The sequence below is a fragment of the Miscanthus floridulus genome, chromosome 5 (genome assembly GCF_019320115.1).
Source record: "Miscanthus floridulus cultivar M001 chromosome 5, ASM1932011v1, whole genome shotgun sequence".
Classification (NCBI taxonomy): Eukaryota; Viridiplantae; Streptophyta; class Magnoliopsida; order Poales; family Poaceae; genus Miscanthus; species Miscanthus floridulus.
The window spans coordinates 148084315-148105936 of NC_089584.1; the positions used below are offsets into that span (position 1 = coordinate 148084315).

Sequence of the window (21622 nt, forward strand, 5' to 3'; positions counted from 1 at the left end):
CGGCAGTCCCTCTACATCCCGGCCCAGTTGTCGTCGTCCAACCGTCGTTGGTATGACGGCTGGTTCTACCTCCGCAACGACGGCGGAGGACTTCCCCCTTATACCGGGCGGGTCGTAGAGAGTCAACCGGAGAAGTGGGGGTACGGCGTCATCCAGGCCGATCAGCCCAGGCTGGAACCGCTTTTGAGGGCCTTGCGGAAGCTGCGTGACCACGGCCTTTCGGCGGCCGTGGTCGTGGCGGCTTTTCACCGCCGGAGGGTGTTGCCGCTGATGGCCCGGCGGCGGCGGCTGTTCGAGATGACCCCGGGCGATTCGATCGTCGGTGTCAAGATGTCCGCCTTCGCCCTTTCCGATGACGAGACCCTGCGTCGGGTGAGAGAAGCGGTGGACGGGAAGCCGAAGATCGACGACTTGATGCCGTTCCCGATGCGCCCGTCGCGGGGGTATGTTTCGCTGGTAAGCTGGATGTTGTCGAGGCTTTCGCGGCCTTCTTGTTTTTCGCCTTTTTTGTCTGTTGTCTTACTTCGTCGTTCTCGCAGGGGATGAGAGACGTGCGAGGCTCCCCGCCGCCCGTTCCCGAGGACGCCCGGCGGCGATCCGCGAACAGGGCGCGTGCCGAGGAGGAGAAGAGGAAGAAAGATGCCAAGGAGGCGAAGCGTACGAAGAAGATCCTTGCGCGCGAAAAGCTGGACGCCCGCCGCCGGCGTCAGAAGCTCGACGGTCTCCCGTTGGAGCCGTCTCCTTCGTCGTCGGTGTCGGATTCTTCGAGCGACGGCGGCGGGCGCGAGGTGGGGACGGCCTGTTTGGAAGACCTCCCCGACATCCGGGAGATGGTACCCGGGGCGCCGGCGAGGAGCCTGACGCCCCTAGGAGGAGGAGGAGGTGTCCCGGGGCCAGCGGCGGTCCGTCCCGGGGATGAGGCCGACACGCCCGAGGCGCGGGTGTCGGAGGAGCGCGCCGTCGGCCTGACGGGTTCAACGGTGGAGGTGGAGCGGGTGACGGTGGGGGTGACCCCATTGTCTCCGCGAAGGGTCGAGGAGGTGCCGGGGACCGACGGAGGCCAGCTGGCATTGGTGGACACCGAGGCCGCACTGCCGCTACCACCGCCACCGCTGCGGAGGAGGCAGGTGGTGTCGAAGCGGCTGCATCCCCGTTCGCGGTAAGCGTCTTTTCTGGTGGAGTCCGTAGTACTTCTTGTTTGCCTCTTGATCGCACGCTGACCTCGGGAGTGTCTTTGTTTCCAGCCAGACGCATCTGGTGGAAGATCCTCCCTTGGCGCCCCGTAAGGCGCTCAAGGTGAACGTTAGCTCCTCCGCCCATCAGGCAGCGGAGGCGCAGGCTGACGCGCAGCGTGGCGCGGAGTCGGGCGAGGCCGTTTCGGAGGAGGTGGCCGCCCAGGAAAAGGGTGCCGAGGCGGCCGCGGGGCGAGTGGAGGAGGAGGAGCCCACGCCTCGCGATGTCGTGGGTCTTGGGGCGACGGAGGCTGGGGCGTCTAGCACTGCCGAGGCCATTGAGGGTGAGGCCGGGGCGCCCAAGACCTCCGAGGCCAGGGCGGTGGACTCCGGGGCCATCGAGGTAGAGATGGCGGAGGCCAGAGCCCCCGGGTCCGTCGAGACCGAGGCGATGGAGGTGGAGGCGGGGCAAACTTTGGCGCCGCCCCTGGTTCAGACAATCTCGTCTGATGATTCTTCCCGAGGGAAGGAGGCGGCGGACGCCGAGGCGGCCAGTGCCGTGGAGCAGCAAGTCACAGATCCTGCCGAGGGGAGTTCGGCCCTTGTCCCGCTACGGCCCGAGCCCCGTGGGTGGAACTTCCCGCGTGTTTTCTGGCGGGACCAGGCTGATCCCGAGGGGGAGCCTGTGTTCGCCCTTGAGGACGTCGCCGAGGGGGGGCGTTGGGATACCCTCGAGGAGTATCGCCAATTGGCCGTGCGGTCGTTGCAGACAGCGATGACTGTCATGGAAAGGGACTTGCCTGGTGTCACTCGGGTGAGTACTTTCGTGTCTCGTGCCGAGTTGTCGTCGCAGTGTTTGACGTGCGTTTTTTACCTCTTTAGGAGCTCGAGACCCGGTCCCTTGGGAAATCGGTGTTCCTACGAAGGGAGAGGGATATCTGGGACCAGCTCCGGCGGCAGAGGGGCCTGCTTGCCGACGCCCAGGGGCTTTTGTCGGCGCGGAGTGCGGAAGTGGAGGACCTCCGCCTTCGCTGTGCTGACCTTCAGGCCGAGCTGGTCACGGCTAAGGGGCAGGCTGCCCCCCTGGTGGCGAAGATCAAGGAGCTGGAGGAGGAGCGAGACTCCTTCAGGTCTCGGGCCCAAGAAGCGACGGCCTCTGCAAAGGCCACAGCCGGGCAGCTGGGTGCGGAGCAGAGCGAGCATCAGGCGACGAAGGCCGCCTTGGCAGAGGCTACCAAGGCGGCCGAGGCCTCTCGGGTCGAGGTCTCAGCCTGGAAGAACAAGGCCGAGGGTAAGTTCTGCTGAACTGTGTTCCTTGCTCCATTTGTTCTTGTTCGCGTTTGACTCCTGTCCCTCGTTGCGACGTAGATCTGGAGAAAGAGGCTTCCCAGGCGGCTGAGGCCTCCGTCGCGGCGCAAGCGGCGCTGGATGTTGAGGTCCGGGAGCACGAGGCGCTGTGCAGCGCCGTTCGTACCGCCTGCGAGGCCCTAGACGTCGAGGAGGTCCAATCAGCCAGCTCCCTTGGGAGCCGCCTGATTGCGTTGAGCGGCCGCGTCCACGAGAGGCTCCGGGGGGCGTTGCACACGGGTGTCAAGCGCGCCCTGGCCGTCGTCTCTTCGCACTACGCCATCAACCTCGAGGCTGTCAGCGACGGCTACGTGTTGCCAGAAGATGACGAGGAGGCGGATGCGGAGGTCGTGAAGCTGTTGGAGGCGGCCGAGGCACCTGGCGCAGCGCTGGCCCGTCTATTTGAAGAAGAGGTGGTCCCTCCCGCGCCGGCCGCCGGTCCTTGAGCTTTGATCTGGGCCCAAAAGGGGTCATGTAACCGGATTGGGTTAGTTGTGATACCGTGACGTCTTGGTGGCCGTCGAGGCCTTTAAAGTATTTGCGTACGTGCGTCTTTTAACCGTTTTCTGTTCTACTTCCGAGCCTGTGCCCTCTGTCTCGATCTTGGGGACCCGCAAAGAAATCCCTCGGGACCTAAGCCGTCTTTCGGCGAAGGGTGGTGAGGGAGCTGCCGTAGCCCAGAGGCGTAGGCTGTTCTCACGACTCGACCGGCCCTTTGGCCTCTAGACAAACTTTTGGTCTCTGGGTTCCTTGTGAAGGTCCCGTCGGAGCGCGAGAGAGTTTGGCGTAGAAATTTTTTGAAAGACCATTAACAAACGGTGTTCGAGACTTAGGGGGTTTCGGGACTTAGGGGGTTTCGGGACTTAGGGGGTTCCCCCCCCTTTTAGCCCCCGAGGGAGGCTCGGCTTTGCAGAGGCAGAGCCGAGTCTCCCTTATAGCGCTATGGTGACGTCGAGCCCCTAAGGGGGGTTCCTCGAAGGATTATAACAACTAAGAACGCTTCTTTATTGTATTTCGAGAAACAATGTAAACAACGTTTGGAATTTTAAGGATAGAAACGACGTAGCTGTTCTATGTTCCAAGCGTTTGTGAAGATTTCGCCCTTCTCGTTGGCCAACTTGTAGGTCCCGGGCTTCAGCACTTGAGCGACGATGTACGGCCCTTCCCAGGGTGGGGTCAGCTTGTGGCGGCCCTTGTTGCTCTGCCTCCGTCTCAGCACCAGGTCGCCCACCTTCAGGTCTCGTCTTTGGATGCGCCGGGCTTGGTAGCGTCGTAGGGCTTGCTGGTACCTGGCTGAGTGTAGCAGCGCGACGTCTCGGGCTTCCTCCAGTTGGTCGAGGGCGTCTTCGCGGGCAGTGCGGTTGCTTTGTTCATTGTACGCCTGCAGCCTCGGGGAACCGTATTCTAAGTCAGTGGGGAGGATGGCCTCGGCTCCATAGACCAGGAAGAACGGCGTGAATCCCGTGGCTCTGCTCGGGGTATTCCTTAGGCTCCAGATGACTGACGGGAGTTCGGCAAGCCATTTCTTGCCAAACTTCTTCAACCGATTGAATATTCTTGGCTTAAGGCCTTGCAGGATCATGCCGTTGGCACGCTCTACTTGGCCATTCGTCCTTGGGTGTCCTACGGCCGACCAGGCCACCCGGATGTGGTGGCCATTCGTCCTTCATTGTCGGAGTCGGAGTAGCCGAGACAGTAGTCGCTCGCGGCCAAGAATTGGCGCAAAGCCCCAGGGTTGTGGAGTTCGGAGAAATCCACCCTGGGCCAAGCCTCGTCCTCGTCCGACGAGTCGGAGCGGGTGCTTAGGTCGAGAGCGAAGCGCTGGCGGCGTTCCGAGGGGTGCTCGTGAGTGGCAGCGTAAGCGTAGGCGTAAGAGGCGGCGGCATTTCCTAACCCGAAGGGGTATGGGGACGGTGCCGTCTCCATACTCTGCCCCGCCCGGGTCGGCTCTTCAGGGAGTGGTGGAGCGGAGCTAGACGACCGGGCGTCGCCGCGAGCCACCGGCGATTTTCCTTCGTCCAGGCTGAGGCCAGACAGGTCCCCAGCCAGGGACCCCGTACCAACAGCTGGTCGTAGGGCATCGGCGGGGGAGGGCGCGGCGCCCTGGGCTCGCGTAGCGTCGGGGTGGCCTTGCTCGCGTCGTGCCTGGCGAGCGCGGCGAGCGCGGCCGCCCGGGCGCCGCCTGCGCCTGGGCCGCCGGGGCGCCACTTCATCGTCGGACGGCGGGGCTCGAGGAGTGAGGAGCACCATGTCGTACTCATGCCCTAGGGACATGAACTCTAGGCTCCCGAACCAAACTACGGTGCCGAGACGCAATGGTCGTACGGGGTCTGCCATCCGGAATTTGCTAGGATGACGAAGCTGACACGCAGGCGCCCCCTACCTGGCGCGCCAACTGTCGGTGCTTTGGAACCAGGGGTCCCTCAACCAATGAGTGAATTTGTGCTGCGTGCCCCTAATCCCGGATGGTGATGCAAAAAGACACAAGATTTATACTGGTTCAGGCAATCGAGGCCCTACATCCAGTCTGAGAGATTGATCTTGTATTCCTTGCACCGGAGTGCTCGTAGTAGGGGGTTACAAGCTAGGAGAGAGAGAGGGCTAGCCCCAGGTCTCGGCGAGGGTGGTGCGGGCTGTTTGAGGCGTTGTTCTCAAGCAGCGTAGTGGAAGTGTCTCGTTCTATCGGTGTCTTCCTCCCCCTTCTGAAATGGCCCCGGTCCTTCCCTTTTATACTCCAAGGGAGAACCAGGAACCTACATATGTTGCTACATAGCGTTCTAAAAATGGGGTGGCGTGTCCGAGCCCTGTAGCCGGCCACTGTTGTGGCATGGTCGTCGGAGTGGCCCCGTCCCTGTCGTGTCCTTGTCGTGCCGAAGTGACGCGCCGGTCATACTCGATCTTGTGCGTCGTGGGGCTCCAGTACAGCCTGATGCAGGACATGACGGGCGACGTGCTGGTCACCGTGTAATGACGTCGCAGGGAGCAGCGGCTCTGCAGATGCCGAGGCCGAGCCATCGTGGGGGGCTCGGCGGTCATGGGCCCTCAGGCTGCCGAGCCCGTGAAGTAACCTGCCGAGGCCTCGGAGGGAATTATTGGTCCTGGGTACTGATTCCGAGGCCACAGTAGCCCAGGCGTGGCTCCCCATGCTGCGTTGTCCTCGGAGCAGGAGTTGGCAGCATAGTGCGGCATGGGCGTCAACCATGCGCACGGTGGATGGTACAGTGGCGGGTAACCCCTGCCCAGTCCTGCCTCCTGTCCCATCGGCCATTCTGCTGTACTGTGGTGAGCATGCCGTTGTCGTCAGGGGCAGCAGTCGGCTGAGTTGATGTGACACGACGTTTTGTCAGAGGGACGGGAGAAGGAAGAGGCGGCGGAGTGCTGCCGAGCCTGCCTTGCGCGAGACGGAGGGTCGGTGGCCCGGCCGTGGCCTTTGGCGGGGAATCGCTCGGGGTCGGTAGCGAGGGGGCCTCGGGCGAATCGGAGAATCGGCCGAGGCCTGCGGCGATGGGCCTCGGGCGAGTCGGAGAATCGGCCGAGGCCCTTGGAGCCTCGGGCGAGTCGGAGAATCGGCCGAGGCCAGCAGCGTTTAGCTGGTTTCGATCTTTACGAAGTGTAAGCAGTTGCTTTTTTGGGTCTTGCTTGGGGTACCCCTTCTCGCGGTACCCGACAAAACTGCAGCTATGAATTATTCCAATTAATTACAGAAAAACATAGATCTAAAGTCACAACAAAAACTTTGTAATAAAACATACCATATTATATATTCACTGTGTAGATCTATTCATGTGGAGTCCAATAAAATTGAATTTTTTATTTTATGATTTTTCTATGATTTACTATGATTTTTAAAAAATTCAGCCAAAATAAATAAAAATGAAAAAGACAAAACCGCCTTTAAAATCGCTTATAACATGGCCAGGAAGGTAAGATGAACGGTTTTAAAACTTGAGGGAGGTGTTTTGCCCGGTTTTGCAGTTCAGGGAGAAAAAAAAATGGGCTATCGTAAAAGTTAAGGGAGATAATGTGGACTTTTTCTATTACCGAATGCTAGTGGAGGCGTCTCATTTTCTCTTCAATATATATATATCCTTTTTGCTTAGAAAAACACGTACAGTACACTCGCCAATCACGAGGTTTATATTTTATTTATTTAGCTATAGAAAAACACGCTCGCTATCACACTGGATTCCACCAACAAAAAAAAGTGTACACCTACCTCCGCTGTCCATCTATTCCATTTTCCGGTAGAATGCCAGGGACCTTGTGCTATTTATTGTGCCCTGCGAGGCAGGATTGCAGCCGTATCTCTCTCTTGCCCATCCAATCCATTCTAGCTAGCGAGAGACTGCAAAACTCCAAGTAGTTGAGCTATATGTCACAAGTCGAGGATGAAAGTGCCACAAAAGGATCCTCTGAAGCCATTTCCTTTGAAAACTGTGCTGCTGAGAGCATACTGCGTGCCCAAAATAGCTTCAAACTTCGTCCCTCGTCTTCGCAGTCACCAACCGCTCCCAGTATGATTTTGACCACCACCCTCTTCTCTTTCGCCATCCTCAGGAGGTGTTACCATTCATAGAGGCACCTATCCAAGGTAACCTCACCTATTTAGAGACACTCCCATCCCCAAGGCTTCTTTCCACCCATATGCCCCTTTCACTGCTCCCGAAGTCTACAGTCAGTTCTGGTTGTCGGATTGTGTACATGTGTCGAGACCCTAAGGATGCATTTGTGTCTTGGTGGTACTTCTATAATAAGGTGCATATTGGATGTCATATTGACTTGGAAACAGCGTTTAACATGTTCTCCGAAGGTTTCTCTGACCATGAACCTTGTTGGGGCCATTACCTCGAGTACTGGAGGGAAAGCATTGCAAGATCTGATAAGGTTCTTTTCCTCAAGTATGAGGATATGATCTTAGAGCCTATAAAGCATGTCATAAGGCTTGCATCGTTCCTTGGTGCTCCATTTAGTATCAGGGAAGAGGAGGATGGGGTACCAGAGCAGTTGGTGAGGTTGTGCAGTTTTGAGAAGCTTAGTAGCTTGCCTGAGAACCAAACAGGAAGATTTACTATGCTTGCCAACACTGTTATTGAGAAGTCATCGTATTTCAGGAAAGGAATGGTGGGTGATTGGGCGAATCACATAAGCAAGGAGATGGGGAGAAAGTTAGATTGCATCGTTGAAGAGAAGCTCAAAGGATCTGGCCTCGTGCTTTAATATGTATCTATTTCTCCTATGTTTTCTTGTGTGCTTTTATATTATATATGTATTTCCATGTTTGCATGAATAAAAGTCATCCATTACATGTTTTGGAAATGAAATTTCTACTTTTGCTAGATAAATATGGTTGCTTTAATTGTTTGTTGGGTGATGCCATGTAATTTCCCAGCGCTCATTGGAACCCATCAGTTGCCGACTTGCCGCATATATCTCTACTCATAAAAAATGCCAAATGCAATCGTTCACCCGGCAGACTCATTTTTTTCCCAGACAAAAAATTTCACCCGGCAGACTCACATCCTCCCCAGACAATCTCATACATGTATATTTCTCATGATCCGTTCTTTTGAACTCTGAAACAAACCCAACTTGTAAATACATATTACAAAACAGATACCATATCATCAGAGCATGGTTAGCAACAGTCATTTTTTAACATGTCCCTAATTTAAACCAGAAAACTTGAATCTAATGTTTGCCCCTGCAAAAGCCAGTTGTAACTACAATTCATTATATTGTTCTCACTACTGGAGGCCGCAGTTTTGCCGAGTGTTTTTACACTCGGCAAAGAGCCATTTGCACTCGGCAAAGTCCGCTCGGCAAAATTTTTCTCGGCAAAGGGTCTTTGCCGAGTGCTTTTTATCGGGGCACTCCGCAAAATAAAAAACAATTTTGCCGAGTGCTTGGGGCGGCACTCGGCAAAATATTTTCGGCCGTTGCGCGCCGGCCGTTAACGGTTATTTTGCGAGTGCCTGACCCAACACTCGGCAAAATATTTTTTTATTTTTTTAAAAAATTACTTTGCCGAGTGCCCCAGCCCAGGCACTCGGCAAAGTTTTTTTTTATTTTTTTTAAAATTAGTTGCCGAGTGCCCCTGTCCAGGCACTCTTCAAAGTTTTTTTTTATTTTTTTTAAATAATTTCTTTGCCGAGTGTCCCTGTTTAGGCACTCGGCAAAGAATTTCTGGATTTTTTTTAAAAAAAATACTTTGCCGAGTGCCCCAGCCCAGGCACTCGGCAAAGTTTTTTTTATTTTTTTTTAAAAGTACTTTGCAGAGTGCCCCTGCCCAGGCACTCGGCAAAGTTTTTTTTATTTTTTTTTTAAAAATTACTTTGCCGAGTGCCCCTGTAAAGGCACTCGGCAAAGTTTTTTTATTTTTTTTAAATAATTTCTTTGCCGAGTGTCCCTGTTTAGGCACTCGGCAAAGAATTTCTGGATTTTTTTTTAAAAAATACTTTGTCGAGTGCCGCGGCGAGGCACTCGGCAAAGATTTTTTTTTTTTGAAAAAACTTTGCCGAGTGCCTTGCCCATGGCACTCGGCAAAGACCCCGAGAATTGCAATTTTTTTTACATTCCATTGTAACAGACAATATATATATCACCGACATGCATTATATATCACAAGCACATGCATATTTAATAAATCCATCGAAAATCCATCACAAATGCACCAAAGTTCAACATCACAAGTTTATTATTACAAGTTCAACATCACAAAGTTCAACATCCCTACTGCAGCGACGGAACTGCAGGTGTGGCCCCCTGGACATCGGTGAAGGACCGGACTGCGGCGAAGGGTTGACGTGATCAGCCGCCGGTGACACGCTAGCGGGATTGTTTGAACCCGCCGACGGAGGCTGCACAAAAGAGAAGAGATTACATGTGTTAGACTCAAAATTGAAAATTTCGACAGCACCTCCCCTGCACGGGGAGGTTTCCAACCTGTAAGAAACAACAGCACGAAGGCCGACAATCCCAACGGCACGAAGGCCGACAATCCCAACGGCACGAAGGCCGAAAATCACAACGGCACGAAGGCCGACAATCTCAACGGCACGAACGCATTAAACTTTCATACTCACAGGAGTGAAGTGTCGAACCGGAGCTGGAGCTGGCAACTGCACTTGGACATCCGATGCTTGCCCGATGGTTTGCATGATCTGATACATGTCCGCCATCTGCTTCTTCGTGGCCTCCAGCTCTGCGGTCAGGTGCGCTTGCGTCTCCCTTGTCTCTGCCAGCTCGGTCTGCAGTGTTTCAATCACATGTTTCAGTATTGCAAATCTGATCAATGTGTGTAACGTTCAATGTACGACGAGTGAAACTGAAATTACCTGAAGTTCGTCGACCCGCGATAGTGTTGGAGTAGGCCGTGCACGTATGGGAAGGCTTCTGGCCGTGCTCCGTGCCCTCACGTCGGAGAGAGAGGGTGCAGAGCTCGAGGAGTCGACGCCGTCTGCAATCCACAACCGCCCATGCTTCCTGCCTTGCCCCAGCCTCATGATCACCTATGTCTCAAGGGGCTCAGTGCTCACATTGTGATATGAGCCACGGAGCGCCCTAACCGCCTCCGTGTAGTCTCTGACCTTAGCGTGGACGCTCGGGTCAGAGTAAGCCTGGGCAGGGGCCTCCGGGTTGAAGACGACACCGAATTTCACCGGGCCCATGTGGGACACAGCCCATGCCCCAAACTCCGACACTGGCACGTCCGGGTGTGCCACCTCCTGCGAGAAAGACGGCAAGATGATTAGAAATGAGGCAAAATTGAGTGTTGGAATAGATAAATGACATCTCGTACAAGTGCTCGCTTGAATGCGGGGAGGTTGCGGCTGCCTTGGTGGTGAGTTGGAGCAGTCCTTAGTGCCCGCTTTCGCTTGCCTTGCTCGTGCTTTGCGATGTACGCCGGGTCAAGGTACCTGTCCATGATCCTCGACCATGCCGATCTATGCGACATGCACCACGAGGCCGGCACCTACACATCATCAAGTGTTTGACATATAAGAAGATCAATTCTGGACCTACTAAATCTTAAAACGAATCAATATTATTCACCTACTTAAAGGTACTGCTCCTTGGTCAGCGCCACATTTCTTGCGCCGTTTTTGTTGAGGGGCTCTTTCTTGATGGTCCTGTAGTAGTCGACGTGGGCCTAGAGTCGCTCCTCATGAATCATGTTGCCGACGTACTTCTTACAGGCTCTGTGTGCCGTCTGATCCGCCAGGGTCTCTCTACCTTCTTCGGCCTTGAAGTACCTCTGCATACAAACACGATGTATCCGTTCATTATTTCAATAAAAGACTTAAGCAATGGAGGAGATGTATTGAGCTATGTTATGAGACACTTACCCAAAAGTCCGCCAAAACCCGCTCCTGCTTGTTGTCCTGCTCGTCATTCGAGCCGAGCTTGTACCTGTCCCACGACCAAGCCGGCTCCCACCTCTCCTCTTTCAAGTCATAGACAAGTATGTTCGTGATGCCATATCAAGCCGCAATGAAGCTTTCGTTGACGCATTTCACAACGCCATGAAAGAGGCAATTCATGGAATTCTAGTTGGTCAGGTTGGATCGACTTGTTATAATATTCTAGATCCGTCGACTCAAGGGACTAATCAAGTCAGTACCAGGCATCAAGAAGCAGCACCAGCTGGTAATGGTGACGTCCAAACACTTCAAGGTCCATCTGAACAAACTCCGGGTACTGCTACAAATCAGATACAATACAATCCTGAACCGTCAGTACAGCATGTGCAGCAGCCGTCGGGGCAAAGTTAAAACCAGATGATCGATTTTGGCACATCAGGCCACATACCATTGTCGGCTCAGAAGATAGCACCATCAATTCAAAGGATCTATAGAGATATAGATCCTTATGTCTATAATCAGAGACTTCAAGCAGCAAGCCAGCGAAGGACCCAACAGATTGAGATTCCACAAGGCTATCACTATGGCACGGATTATAACACCATCCACATGATACCAAATCCACAGATGGGTCAGCAAGTACCGAGAAATCCAAATTCGTAGGTTGACGAGTTGCTGCTCAAGGTGACCGAGATAATAAAGAATCAGTTCGGTCTAAAACCAAAAGGAATGACTTCTTCGTACAAACACTCATATCCAGAATGGTATGATTTGGTCGCTCTTCCTGCAAATTACAGACTTCCAGAGTTCGTCAAGTTCACTAGTCAAGACGGTACAAGCACAATAGAACATGTCAGTCGGTATCTTACACAATTGGGTGAAGCATTAGTTGAGGATGCCCATCGAGTTTGTTTCTTCTCCTCGTCCCTGTTAGGGCCGGCCTTCACTTGGTTCTCGTCATTACCAGTCAACTCCATTACCAATTGGGCCGACCTAGAGAAGAAGTTTCATACATATTTTTACACTGGGACTGGAGAGAAGAAAATAACTGATTTGACAACCATGAGACAGAGGACTAATGAATCGGGCACTGAGTTTCTTCAGAGATTCCGAGAGACTAAGAATCTGTGTTTCTCATTGAGCTTGGTCGATGATCAGCTAGCTGCTTTAGCCGTTCAAGGAATGCTGTCAATGTGGAAAGAAAAGCTGCTAGGACAAGAGTTTGACAACTTAGGACAATTGGCTCAACGGGTAGCAGCGCTCAATAGCCAATTCCAGAGTATGCGCAGAGATACCCGAATCCAGAAGAGCACCACAATAGCCGAAACTTATCCTAGCAGCTTTTCTCAATTGAAGACAGCTATGAAGATGAAGAAGAGGAGGTTGCTGTAGCTAAATGAAATTGGGGCAAGAAGACAGTAATGATGCCAAATCCTTGGGGAGGAGGAGTTAAGGAGAGCTATGACTTTGATGTCACGAAATCGGACAAGCTTTTTGACTTCTTACTTGAGAAGGGCCAGATCAAATTACTAGAGAATCATGTTATGTTACCCCCTGAACAGTTGAAGAATAAGAAGTTCTGCAAGTTTCATAATGTTACTTCTCATTCCACCAATGAATGCAGAATTTTCCAGCAGCACATACAGAGAGCTATTCAGCAAGGGAGGCTCAAGTTCAATACGCCTCGGAAGATGAAAGTAGATGATAATCCTTTCCCAGGAGATCAAAATATGGTTGATGTTGGGCTATTCAAAGGAAAAACTAAGGTTCTAACATCGGCTAAATCAAGAGAAACTGGAACAGTTGATCCCAAGATGCAAATATCGATTGATGAATGCAAAGAGATTAGACGACGTCGTGATCAGCAGAAGAGCCGATATGAGTAAGGAGAAACATCGAAGAGTGGAGCGATGAAGCCGCGAGTTACATCTTGGATCCTGTTGAATAAGTGGCAGCGGTAGAAGGAAAAAGATTATTAGCGATGGTTAGAGGATCAAGAATACCAGCGTAAACTGGAAGAAGAAAGGTATGAAAGGAGGCAAGCCGAATCGCACTGGAATTGCCCTTTCTTCAGATATTGCTGGAACGAAGATTTGAAATTGCCTACCAGACATGACTGTCCAGAATGCAGCAATCACTATTGGGGATTTAGGCAATCTCAAATCAACCGCCGGTCTATCCATGTCCAGGACTCACATCATCATAATAACATGGATCGGTGCTAAAAAAATAAAAGTATTCATGATCGGCTGGGGAAAAGAGTTGTTGACCAAGACTGGGTTGATCATGAAGAAGAAACCAACAAGAAAGAATACATTTGGCAGGAAGGCCAATGGTGCCCCGGAGGACTAACAAGGAGCCAGAAGAGAAGGGTGCAGCACCTAAGGAATAAAGAAATGGAATAGGCTCAGGCATCCAGTAAAACTCAAGTATGGCGTGTCAAGCAAATAGCCGATAGAAAGCAACCATCGGCTAATATTCAAATGGCCTTTTTGTTGCTATCAGAATTCAAAATCAATGGCGAAAGCCAACAGCCGATCCAAGCAGTCGGCTTTGAAAATTTGTTTAATGGATAATTCAATAGATGGTACAGATGGTAAACTGGGACATGGCTTCACGTCGGCCGACGAATTAGAGGAAGTGGACATTGCTTCTGGAGATAGGCCTAGGCCAACGTACGTAAGTGCTAAATTGGATCCAGAGTATAAGCGGGAATTAATTGATTTACTAAAAGAATTTAAAGACTGCTTTTCTTGGGAATACTACGAGATGTCTGGTTTAGACCGGTCAATTGTTGAACATCGGTTGTCAATCAAACCTGGATATCAGCCCTTTAAGCAAGCTCCAAGGAGATTCAATCCGAACGTGCTTGATGATATTAAAAGGAGACTGAAAGGCTACTGGATGCAAAGTTTATCCGACCATGCCGATATGCAGAATGGATATCGAATGTTGTCCCTGTATACAAGAAGAATGGAAAACTAAGGGTTTGCATTGACTTCAGGGATCTGAATAAAGCCACACCCATGGATGGTTATCCGATGTCGATAGCCGATATGTTAGTAGATGCAGCAGCCGGGCACAAGGTTATTAACTTCATGGACGGCAACGCAGGGTATAACCAAATTTTCATGGCTAAGGAGGACATAGCGAAGACTGCTTTCAGGTGCCCCGGCGCAATCGGCTTGTTCGAGTGGGTTGTGATGACCTTCGGTCTAAAGAATGCTGGTGCCACCTATCAAAGCGCAATGAATTATATCAGATTTTACAAGTAAAAGATGGACAAATTGCCTACATCAAGCAGGAAAGTTAGCAATCGGAGTCCAAACATGCCATGACTGAGGTTTGGTCCAACAAGCAGCAATCAAGAAAAAAAAATGCCACGATTGATGCAGAAGCATTTGGAAATGCACAAAGGTACTAACACAGTACAGTTGTTATCATTGCACTCTCTAAACTTTAAGTTGCAGAAATCATTATAGGTCAGTCATTCAGAAAGAAGACTATATCAGCAAATAAAATCGTGACGAAATAGTGGGGAAAATAAATCTGATCAACCAAATTTTGGAAACCCAGTAGAGAACTAGGTAAGAGTAAAATAAGGGGAAAATATTCAGACAATGTTTCACCTTGCCTTTCCGCAGGAAGAGAACTATCAACTTGTTCTACTTGTAGCCACTAACTATTGATCGAGAACAAAGTGGGCCAAAAACAATGTATTCGTCCATCACGAGAAATTGACTATTGACAATCAAAAACATTGAAGTGATTTTTTATTAGAATGGAAAATTATAGCATGGCTCAAAAGCAGACAGACCTTTCTTGATCAACCCTCCAATTAGATAAAGAGAGCTGTCATTATTGATTGATGCATGTGAATATTTATAGGCTAGTTCAAAATTAACCCAAACTGAAACTTCCACGCAATAATGAACTATCAATTTGTATGTACCTTGGAGAGGGGCATCGGCTCTTTATATAGGAGACTGGGAGTCGACTCTGTGCACCACAATGGAGTAGTAACTGTGTCAAATTAGTGGAAGTGTTTCAGCTCATCTAGTGACAAAAGTGATACTAGTGCAAGCAGCACATATTGGTGACAGATGAAAGGAATTCAGGCCGCGTTTAGTTCGGCCGATTTGGCGCCGGCCGAATCGCTGTAGCGACACTGTTGCTACAGTGTCGTTTTGTTTTTGTTTGGTAATAATTGTCCAATTGTTGACTAATTAGGCTCAAAACGTTCGTCTCGCAAAGTACAACTAAACTGTGCAATTAGTTTTTTATTTCGTCAACATTTAGTACTCCATGCATGTACCGCAAGTTTGATGTGACGGGGAATCTTCTTTTTGCATAGTGCCAAAGTTTGAAATCGTGGGAACTAAACATGGCCTCAGTTAATTAGATTTGATGTGCCTGTTAACATGCCATTTTATCGATTTAGTCAGACTTTCCATTACTTCAACTCAGAAACCAGAGTCAATTAGACATTGGACTTGAGGACAAACATAGAACAAAGAAAGCTGTTCTGGATTGGAAGGAATAAATAAATGGTCTTGCCAGTGTAATATAAAGTCTATTTTTAGTGTGATCAAGTTGGCGTATGTTCACTTGTAATCTGTGAGAGCTTAGTTTTCCAAATCTTGCAAAGAGGTAAGAGTAATCTGTTTTGAAGGCAGTGTGGGAGATCACGTTCCATCGGCAGAAATGTGGTGTATGATACGGATCAGGTATCATCGATGTATAGCAGAAAGAAGCTACGGATCAGGTATCATCTACGATTCTACGTCAATGGAGTGGCTTTTGAGGCTTCCCAATTAAGCCCGCGGGCATACCACGGCGCCGAGGTGGCTGTCGAAGACGGTGTGCCAGCAGGCGGAGTGCGTCGGCGTCGACGTCGACGCCCAGGCTATCGAGCTCGCGGGTCACGGCGGCTGGCGAGCAGGCACACCGGCACGTCCGCGAAGCGCGGGGCCGGGCTCCAGGCAGATCGGGCAGAGCGCCGCCTCCTGCTGTCGGCCCGTGGGCGCCGGCACGGCGACCCCGCCTCCTCTCGAGCTCCGCCACAGACGATCCCGCGTACCGACGGCCTCCGCTCAACCTCTGCCACGCCCGAGCCTGCGGCGGCCTCCAGCACGGCGACCCCTAGGTGGCCCATCTCGGTGGCTTCCGATGGAAGGCAAAGGTCTGTAACGCCGTGTGCGTTGGTAACGGAGATGCGAGTTGCGAGCGGTGGATTTAGGATTGATGCAAAGCCACGTGTCACGTCAAGGATGAGGGTCTTTCAGATTACCAAAGGACCGGGTCTCCCCGCCCTGTCCGCCGCACCGCACCATGAGACGATAGGCCTAATCGGACGACGAGGTGCAAGTCGGCTGCCACGTCAGCTTATCGGCCTCTGATATCGGATATTCAACTGCCGATAAGATGCTAGATCTGCTAGCACTATTTGTTAAAAGTAACATCTAAACCTACAATTGTTTATTTAAATAAATATTATTCTGGTAAAAAAATTCCTACATGTTCCGGTTTCTTCTCGTTGCAAGGAGGTGACAAGGGTGGATGCATAACGCGGGCCTCTAGGAATTGGGCTTGTTTGCGGGCCGTTGCATACGGCGGCCCACAGTTAGTTAGTTCTCACGACGGACGGAGCGGAAGATTATGGATCGTCGATCCGGGCAGGCGTGCCGTATTTTTGTGAGGACCGATGGAGTTTAATCTGCTTTTTAAATAACAGCACAACAAACTCAAAATATATATCAACGATGTACAATATGGATCTGGAGAACGGCGGCGGCGGCGGCGGCGGCGGCGCGTTGAATAACCAGCAGGTGCTGCCCCAGCAAGAAGAAGAAGAAGAAGCGGGCGGCGGCGTCCAGCTGGCGATTCCCGATCCGGCGGCCGACTACCTGAGTTCCCGCGACATAGCGTTTCAGTGCGTCGGGGCCGTGATGGGTTTGTCCGTCAGCGCGCTGCTCCTCGGCCTGAGCTTCGCCAAAGCCCTCTCCGTTAGCCACTGGGCGGCGCTCGTGGCGTGCGGCGCCCTCGCCCTCGCCATCGCGTGCGGCTTGTTCGCCATGGTATGCTGCCTCAGCTCAAATTCATCGCTCTAGGGGCTCGGCAGATGAGATGAGATTCATTCGCCGGCCGGGCACGCACAGTTTAGTTCCAATATATGCCATAGATCGACGTCGTCGTCGTTTTTGTACTATATCTATCTATATTAAATATATATGTAATAATAATGATCATCATGACATCATCCGATCCCATGAGGCCATGAAGCATATGAACACAAGCTTTCTATTTCCAATCGATCACTAGCTGCTTATTTGTTACAACATGCGTATGGACTGGATGGAGACTTAAGAAAAAACAAGCTTCAAACAGCTAGCTAGCTTTCTCCCGTTTGTTGTTCACGATCGATGCGATCTAGAGCACGAGGCTGCCGGCGGCGTCGACGACGGTCTCGACGACGGACCACGGCAGCTCATCTCCAGCAGCGCCGGCGTTGCGCGCGGAGCAGTTGGCGCGGACCTGTCCCTGGGACCCCGTGAGCACGTTGATCTGCCCCATCTTGACGTACGAGTATACAAACTGCTCGAAGAAGGCGTTCTGGTCAACAGCAAACTTTGTCACCAGAGGCCTGGTGGTGGCGTTGCTGAGCAGGTCCTGGTCCGACGTGAAGAGGCCCTCCCGGTTGAGCAGGTCCACGTAGTACTTGTTGTCGAAGGTGTTGGGCGTCCGGACGTCGTTCACCGTGGTGTTCACCGTCGTGTTGGTCGGGCACGTCCCGTACAGCTGCCCCGCGAAGAACTTGTTCAGCGTCGGGTCCTGCGTCGGGAACAGACGGTTGCCGAAGGAGCTGCAGTGCGCGATGCCTACGGTGTGGCCGCCGGACAGCGCCACCAGGTCCGTCGTGTCCAGGTTGATCTTCGCCAGGAAGGACAGGAGCGTTGGCACCTTGGACGTCGGCGGCGGGAGCGCCGCCAGGACGGCCGCGTTCGACGCCGCCGCTAGCCCGTCTCGCCTGCCCAGCGGCACCTTGTACGCCGGACCGCCACCCTGCATGCATATATAATTATATAATAAAGCATGATGAGCTGATGATGATCAAAAGTGGCTGCTGTCAGTTAACAACTCTGACAATTACACTCATAATTAGTTAATAATAAAGTGATATCAGGAAGATGATGACTACGATGGTTGCTGCTAGCCGACATCGACGACCAAGGACCGTGCACAGTTATTAGCTGCAGCAGCCCCATAATCCAGCCACGTGGGGAGATAGTGACACGTACGTTTCATCTGCCACTGCAACTGCCCTAGTACTGTACTTTGCCGCTGCATTTTCAAAGCGACGAATACAACGGAGACCAGACCATTCAGCCTGGTTTAGTTTCTCAAAAAAAAAAAAAAAACTTTATATTCTGTCACATCGAATGTTTTGATGCCTACATTAAGTATTAAATATAAACTAAAATAATAATTAATTGTACAGTTTGCGAGTAATTTGCGAGACGAATCTTTTAAGCCTAATTAATCCATGATCTTACAATAAAGTGCTACAGTAACCCATGTGCTAACGCCGGATTAATTAGACTTAATAAATTCGTCTCGCTCTTTAAAGACGGATTCTGTAATTTGTTTTTGTATTAGTATCCGAACACTACATGCAACACCCCTGTATAACACTCGATGTGACATCTAACAATTTTACACGATAAACTAAACAAAGCCTCAACCTTTTGCGTTGACCCGTGCCATTGGCCGGCTCATAAATATACAGGTAAACTAGGTGCTCACTATAATTAATACGTATCTCGTTATTATTAGAAACTCCTCGCAAAAAAAACACAAATTAGTGGAAAAAAAAACATTTATGAGCAGTACAAAAGTTGTTGTGGCTTTGTGAAAAGCTTACTACAAGCTGTAGGTTTTTATGACACAGTATGCCAAATACTTATGTAGTTCTGTAAAATTAAGTTCAACTAATATTATCACCCCAGTTACAATGCAAAGGCCTGATTACTTCATATTAAATTTTAAAACTTTCATAAAAGTAGCTACCATTACTTTTATTTTCCTTTGTTTAAAAGTATTAAAGTCACTCGAAAGATTTTTTTTTTGGTCATTGTCTTGTCTTAATAAATTACATGGACATATTCTGATGGAAAATAGTGGTTGGATGCATATGACCATGTCATGTCTAAACTACGAGAAAAACTCGTGACAAACCATGGCCAGTTTGGAATGGCTCCAACTCCTGCAACAACCTCTGTGGATCGGAGCCGGAGCTGTTTTGAACTGAAAAACTGGAGCCGCAAAGCATGGCTCCTTTAGTCCTTTATTAAGTGCTTCGACTCTAGATAGTAATTGAAGATATATATGCAAACACTTTTGTACCGAAAAAGTAGTTTTTTTTTGTTCCACTACACATATTCTTGCCATGTTGATGTTGAAAAAGTAGGGCCATCCATGTGAAGTTACATGTACCACACGGCATAACAAAAAAGTAGTTTTTTTTTGTTCCACTACACATATTCTTGCCATGTTGATGTTGAAAAAGTAGGGCCATCCATGTGAAGTTACATGTACCACACGGCATAACATGGGGTGTGCGTGTGTGTGTTTATAACAAGAAGGAAAAGTAAGTACGTGTGTGTGGGATGCATGCCTCAACAGTCAAGAGAGTATAACATATATGCATATGATTGGACGACTTTTATTTACTGTGCGCAGATGAATATATAAAGCAAAGAAAGCAATCGCGTAGACGACGCGTACTACACGTACCAGGGCAACGGATTCACGGGCGGCGAGCGTGACGATGTCGGCGCAGGAGACGACGCGGCCGCACGCCTGCTCGAGGCGGGCGCGGATGTCGTTGACGGCCTTGAACGCCGCCGGGCGGAGCGTGAGGTTGGGCGGCGACAGCTGCTCGCTGGGCTGGGTGGGCGTGGAGTCGAGCAGGACGGAGGCGTCGCAGCCCTGCACGAAGCAGTCGTGGAAGTGGAGCCGGATCAGCGCGGCGGCGAGCCCCACGTTCTGCCGCACCGCCGACGACAGGAACTCCTTCACGATGGACTCCGCCTTCGGGCAGCTCTTCTTGTAGAAGTCGAACGACAGGCCCGGCGCCAGCGGCGGGTACCTGCCCTCCAGCAGCTCGACGTCGCCGGCGGCCGCCAGGGCCACCACGGCTGCTGCTGCTGCTACCAGTACCAGCAGAGCAGCAGGGCGCCGAGAAGAAGTAACCGCCATTGCTGCTCTGTGCCTTGGCTAGCTGCTAGTAGGTAGCTAGGTGGGCAGATCGAGGGAGGGCGGCGTGTGGAGGCCTTGCGCGCTCGGCTGCCTCCATTTATAGCCATGGTTGCCGCCATGCGTCCTGCAAGTTGGCCGTGGGTTTAGGTGGGAGATGTACAGAGACGACGACGACGGGAGAGGGCTTTGTGGCTGCTGGTGCTGGTCAAACTCCAAGACGACGATGGATCGAGGAAACAGCTAGCTAGCATGTACACTGCAGTACTGTACACGTACGTGGAGCTGTGCTGTTGTTCTTCTTCCCTGTGACCACGTTTTTTATTTTATTTTTCTTCTCTGTACGAACCAATGCAACGATGTCGTGGCTCCCAGGGCTGTTCGGTCGAGCACACGTACGTAGTAAAGTTGCCTGAACCAGATGCAGCGTCGCCAAATGCTTGGGCCAGAACCACCTGTCTAGCTAGGCACTGTATCTCCCGGGACCAGAACCAGGCTGCATGCTCGCATCGGATTGGAGGCAAATTAATATAATAAATACTACTTTCAAGGTTAAAGTTAAACTATATTTATCTTAAATAGGTATAATTAATATTATAACAATATTCAATATTGCCGTGTGGTACATGTAACTTCATTCACATGCCCCCCTACTTTTTCAACATGGCATTTTCTAGTGATAATATCTTCTGGTACTTTCTAATAATAATATTATCTCCGTTTATTAATCCAAATAGGTATAATACTATATAACAATATTTTTCTTAACGAATTTAATGATATTTATTTAGTGTGATATATAAATATTAGTACCATTTTATATAAATTTGAGATTTGGAGGCAAGTAGAAGCCTATTCTGTTGGGTGGGGTTTACCTACCAACCACCGATGCATGGTTCATTGTACCCAAGGTATAGTAGTATACTACTTCGTTATAAAGGCAATTCTACATCAGAACAAAGTTAAATTATCTCAAACTTAAGTCTAATCTACAAAATACTGCCAGAATTCGCAAGTCCAAATAAGTATAATATTTCTTGATAAATCTGATGATACTTATTTTTTTGTATCATATATGAAAAAGGAGTAAGCTTGGCGAGCTAGCAAGCTACTAGCAGTCCAGTCTAGCAGCCTCTTTTGTAATGCCATCCACCTACCAAAGGTTCCTTCCATTTTCCAGGCCGGTACATCTGGACCGGTGCAAGAAGAAGAAATAAAAGTTGCTCGCGATCGATCGATCGATCACTTAAGCATGCATGCATGCACAGGTTCTCAGTATCGTATTCATTGTTGAGAAAGCAGAGTGTGATACAGTATTGCCCTACAGTTATGGGCTTGTTGTAGGCAGCAGCCAGTAAATTAAAGCAGGTTGTTCCATGCATGCATGTCTCGAAATTTCTCTCCTCTTTCCAGGATTCCAAAGGCCAAAGTGCTGTTCCATGCATGCATGTCTCGGGCGTTGGTATGGTAAGTTTTATTTTCTCTTGG

The 21622-nt window shown here is 50.5% G+C and overlaps 2 protein-coding genes and 2 long non-coding RNA genes across 5 annotated transcripts; 1 reads left to right on the top strand and 3 right to left on the bottom strand.

Moving 5' to 3' along the window:
* The first annotated feature begins 830 nt into the window (after nucleotides 1–830).
* On the top strand, nucleotides 831–7736 carry LOC136455596 (flavonol sulfotransferase-like). Its single transcript, XM_066455553.1, has 3 exons — nucleotides 831–1159; nucleotides 1245–1428; nucleotides 6990–7736. Exons 1-3 carry the CDS (start codon nucleotides 831–833, stop codon nucleotides 7734–7736), a joined length of 1260 nt encoding a protein of 419 aa, XP_066311650.1.
* Nucleotides 7737–9260: 1524 nt separating this feature from the next.
* On the bottom strand, nucleotides 9261–11423 carry LOC136454081 (uncharacterized). Its single transcript, XR_010759116.1, has 6 exons — nucleotides 10865–11423; nucleotides 10576–10773; nucleotides 10318–10491; nucleotides 9854–10243; nucleotides 9602–9766; nucleotides 9261–9376 (listed from the first exon to the last, which is right to left on the bottom strand). It is a non-coding gene; the product is annotated as an uncharacterized lncRNA (long non-coding RNA).
* A 2438-nt stretch (nucleotides 11424–13861) lies between these two features.
* Nucleotides 13862–16060, bottom strand: LOC136451134 (uncharacterized). Of its 2 annotated transcripts, none has more exons than XR_010758559.1 (3): nucleotides 15712–16060; nucleotides 14832–14902; nucleotides 13862–14114 (listed from the first exon to the last, which is right to left on the bottom strand). It is a non-coding gene; the product is annotated as an uncharacterized lncRNA (long non-coding RNA). The 2 variants fall into 2 exon arrangements; XR_010758560.1 differs by lacking the exon at nucleotides 13862–14114 and adding an exon at nucleotides 14325–14620.
* Nucleotides 16061–17160: 1100 nt separating this feature from the next.
* LOC136451133 (cationic peroxidase SPC4-like) lies at nucleotides 17161–20523 on the bottom strand. Its single transcript, XM_066451885.1, has 2 exons — nucleotides 19673–20523; nucleotides 17161–17941 (listed from the first exon to the last, which is right to left on the bottom strand). The coding sequence occupies exons 1-2, from the start codon at nucleotides 20135–20137 to the stop codon at nucleotides 17309–17311; spliced, it is 1098 nt and encodes a 365-aa protein (XP_066307982.1). The 5' UTR covers nucleotides 20138–20523; the 3' UTR covers nucleotides 17161–17308.
* Between the last annotated feature and the right edge of the window lie 1099 nt (nucleotides 20524–21622).

Bases quoted from the DNA above. Each gene is read 5' to 3' on its own strand.
- LOC136455596 (XM_066455553.1), top strand. From the start codon at position 831: ATGGTACCCGGGGCGCCGGCGAGGAGCCTGACGCCCCTAGGAGGAGGA. The intron at 1,160-1,244 runs GTAAGCGTCTTT...CTTTGTTTCCAG, and splicing joins CGGCTGCATCCCCGTTCGCG to CCAGACGCATCTGGTGGAAG. The intron at 1,429-6,989 runs GTGGAGGAGGAG...TGCCCAAAATAG, and splicing joins CCGAGGCGGCCGCGGGGCGA to CTTCAAACTTCGTCCCTCGT.
- LOC136451133 (XM_066451885.1), bottom strand. From the start codon at position 20,137: ATGGCGGTTACTTCTTCTCGGCGCCCTGCTGCTCTGCTGGTACTGGTA. The intron at 17,942-19,672 runs GTACGTGTAGTA...ATATGCATGCAG, and splicing joins CCCGTGAATCCGTTGCCCTG to GGTGGCGGTCCGGCGTACAA.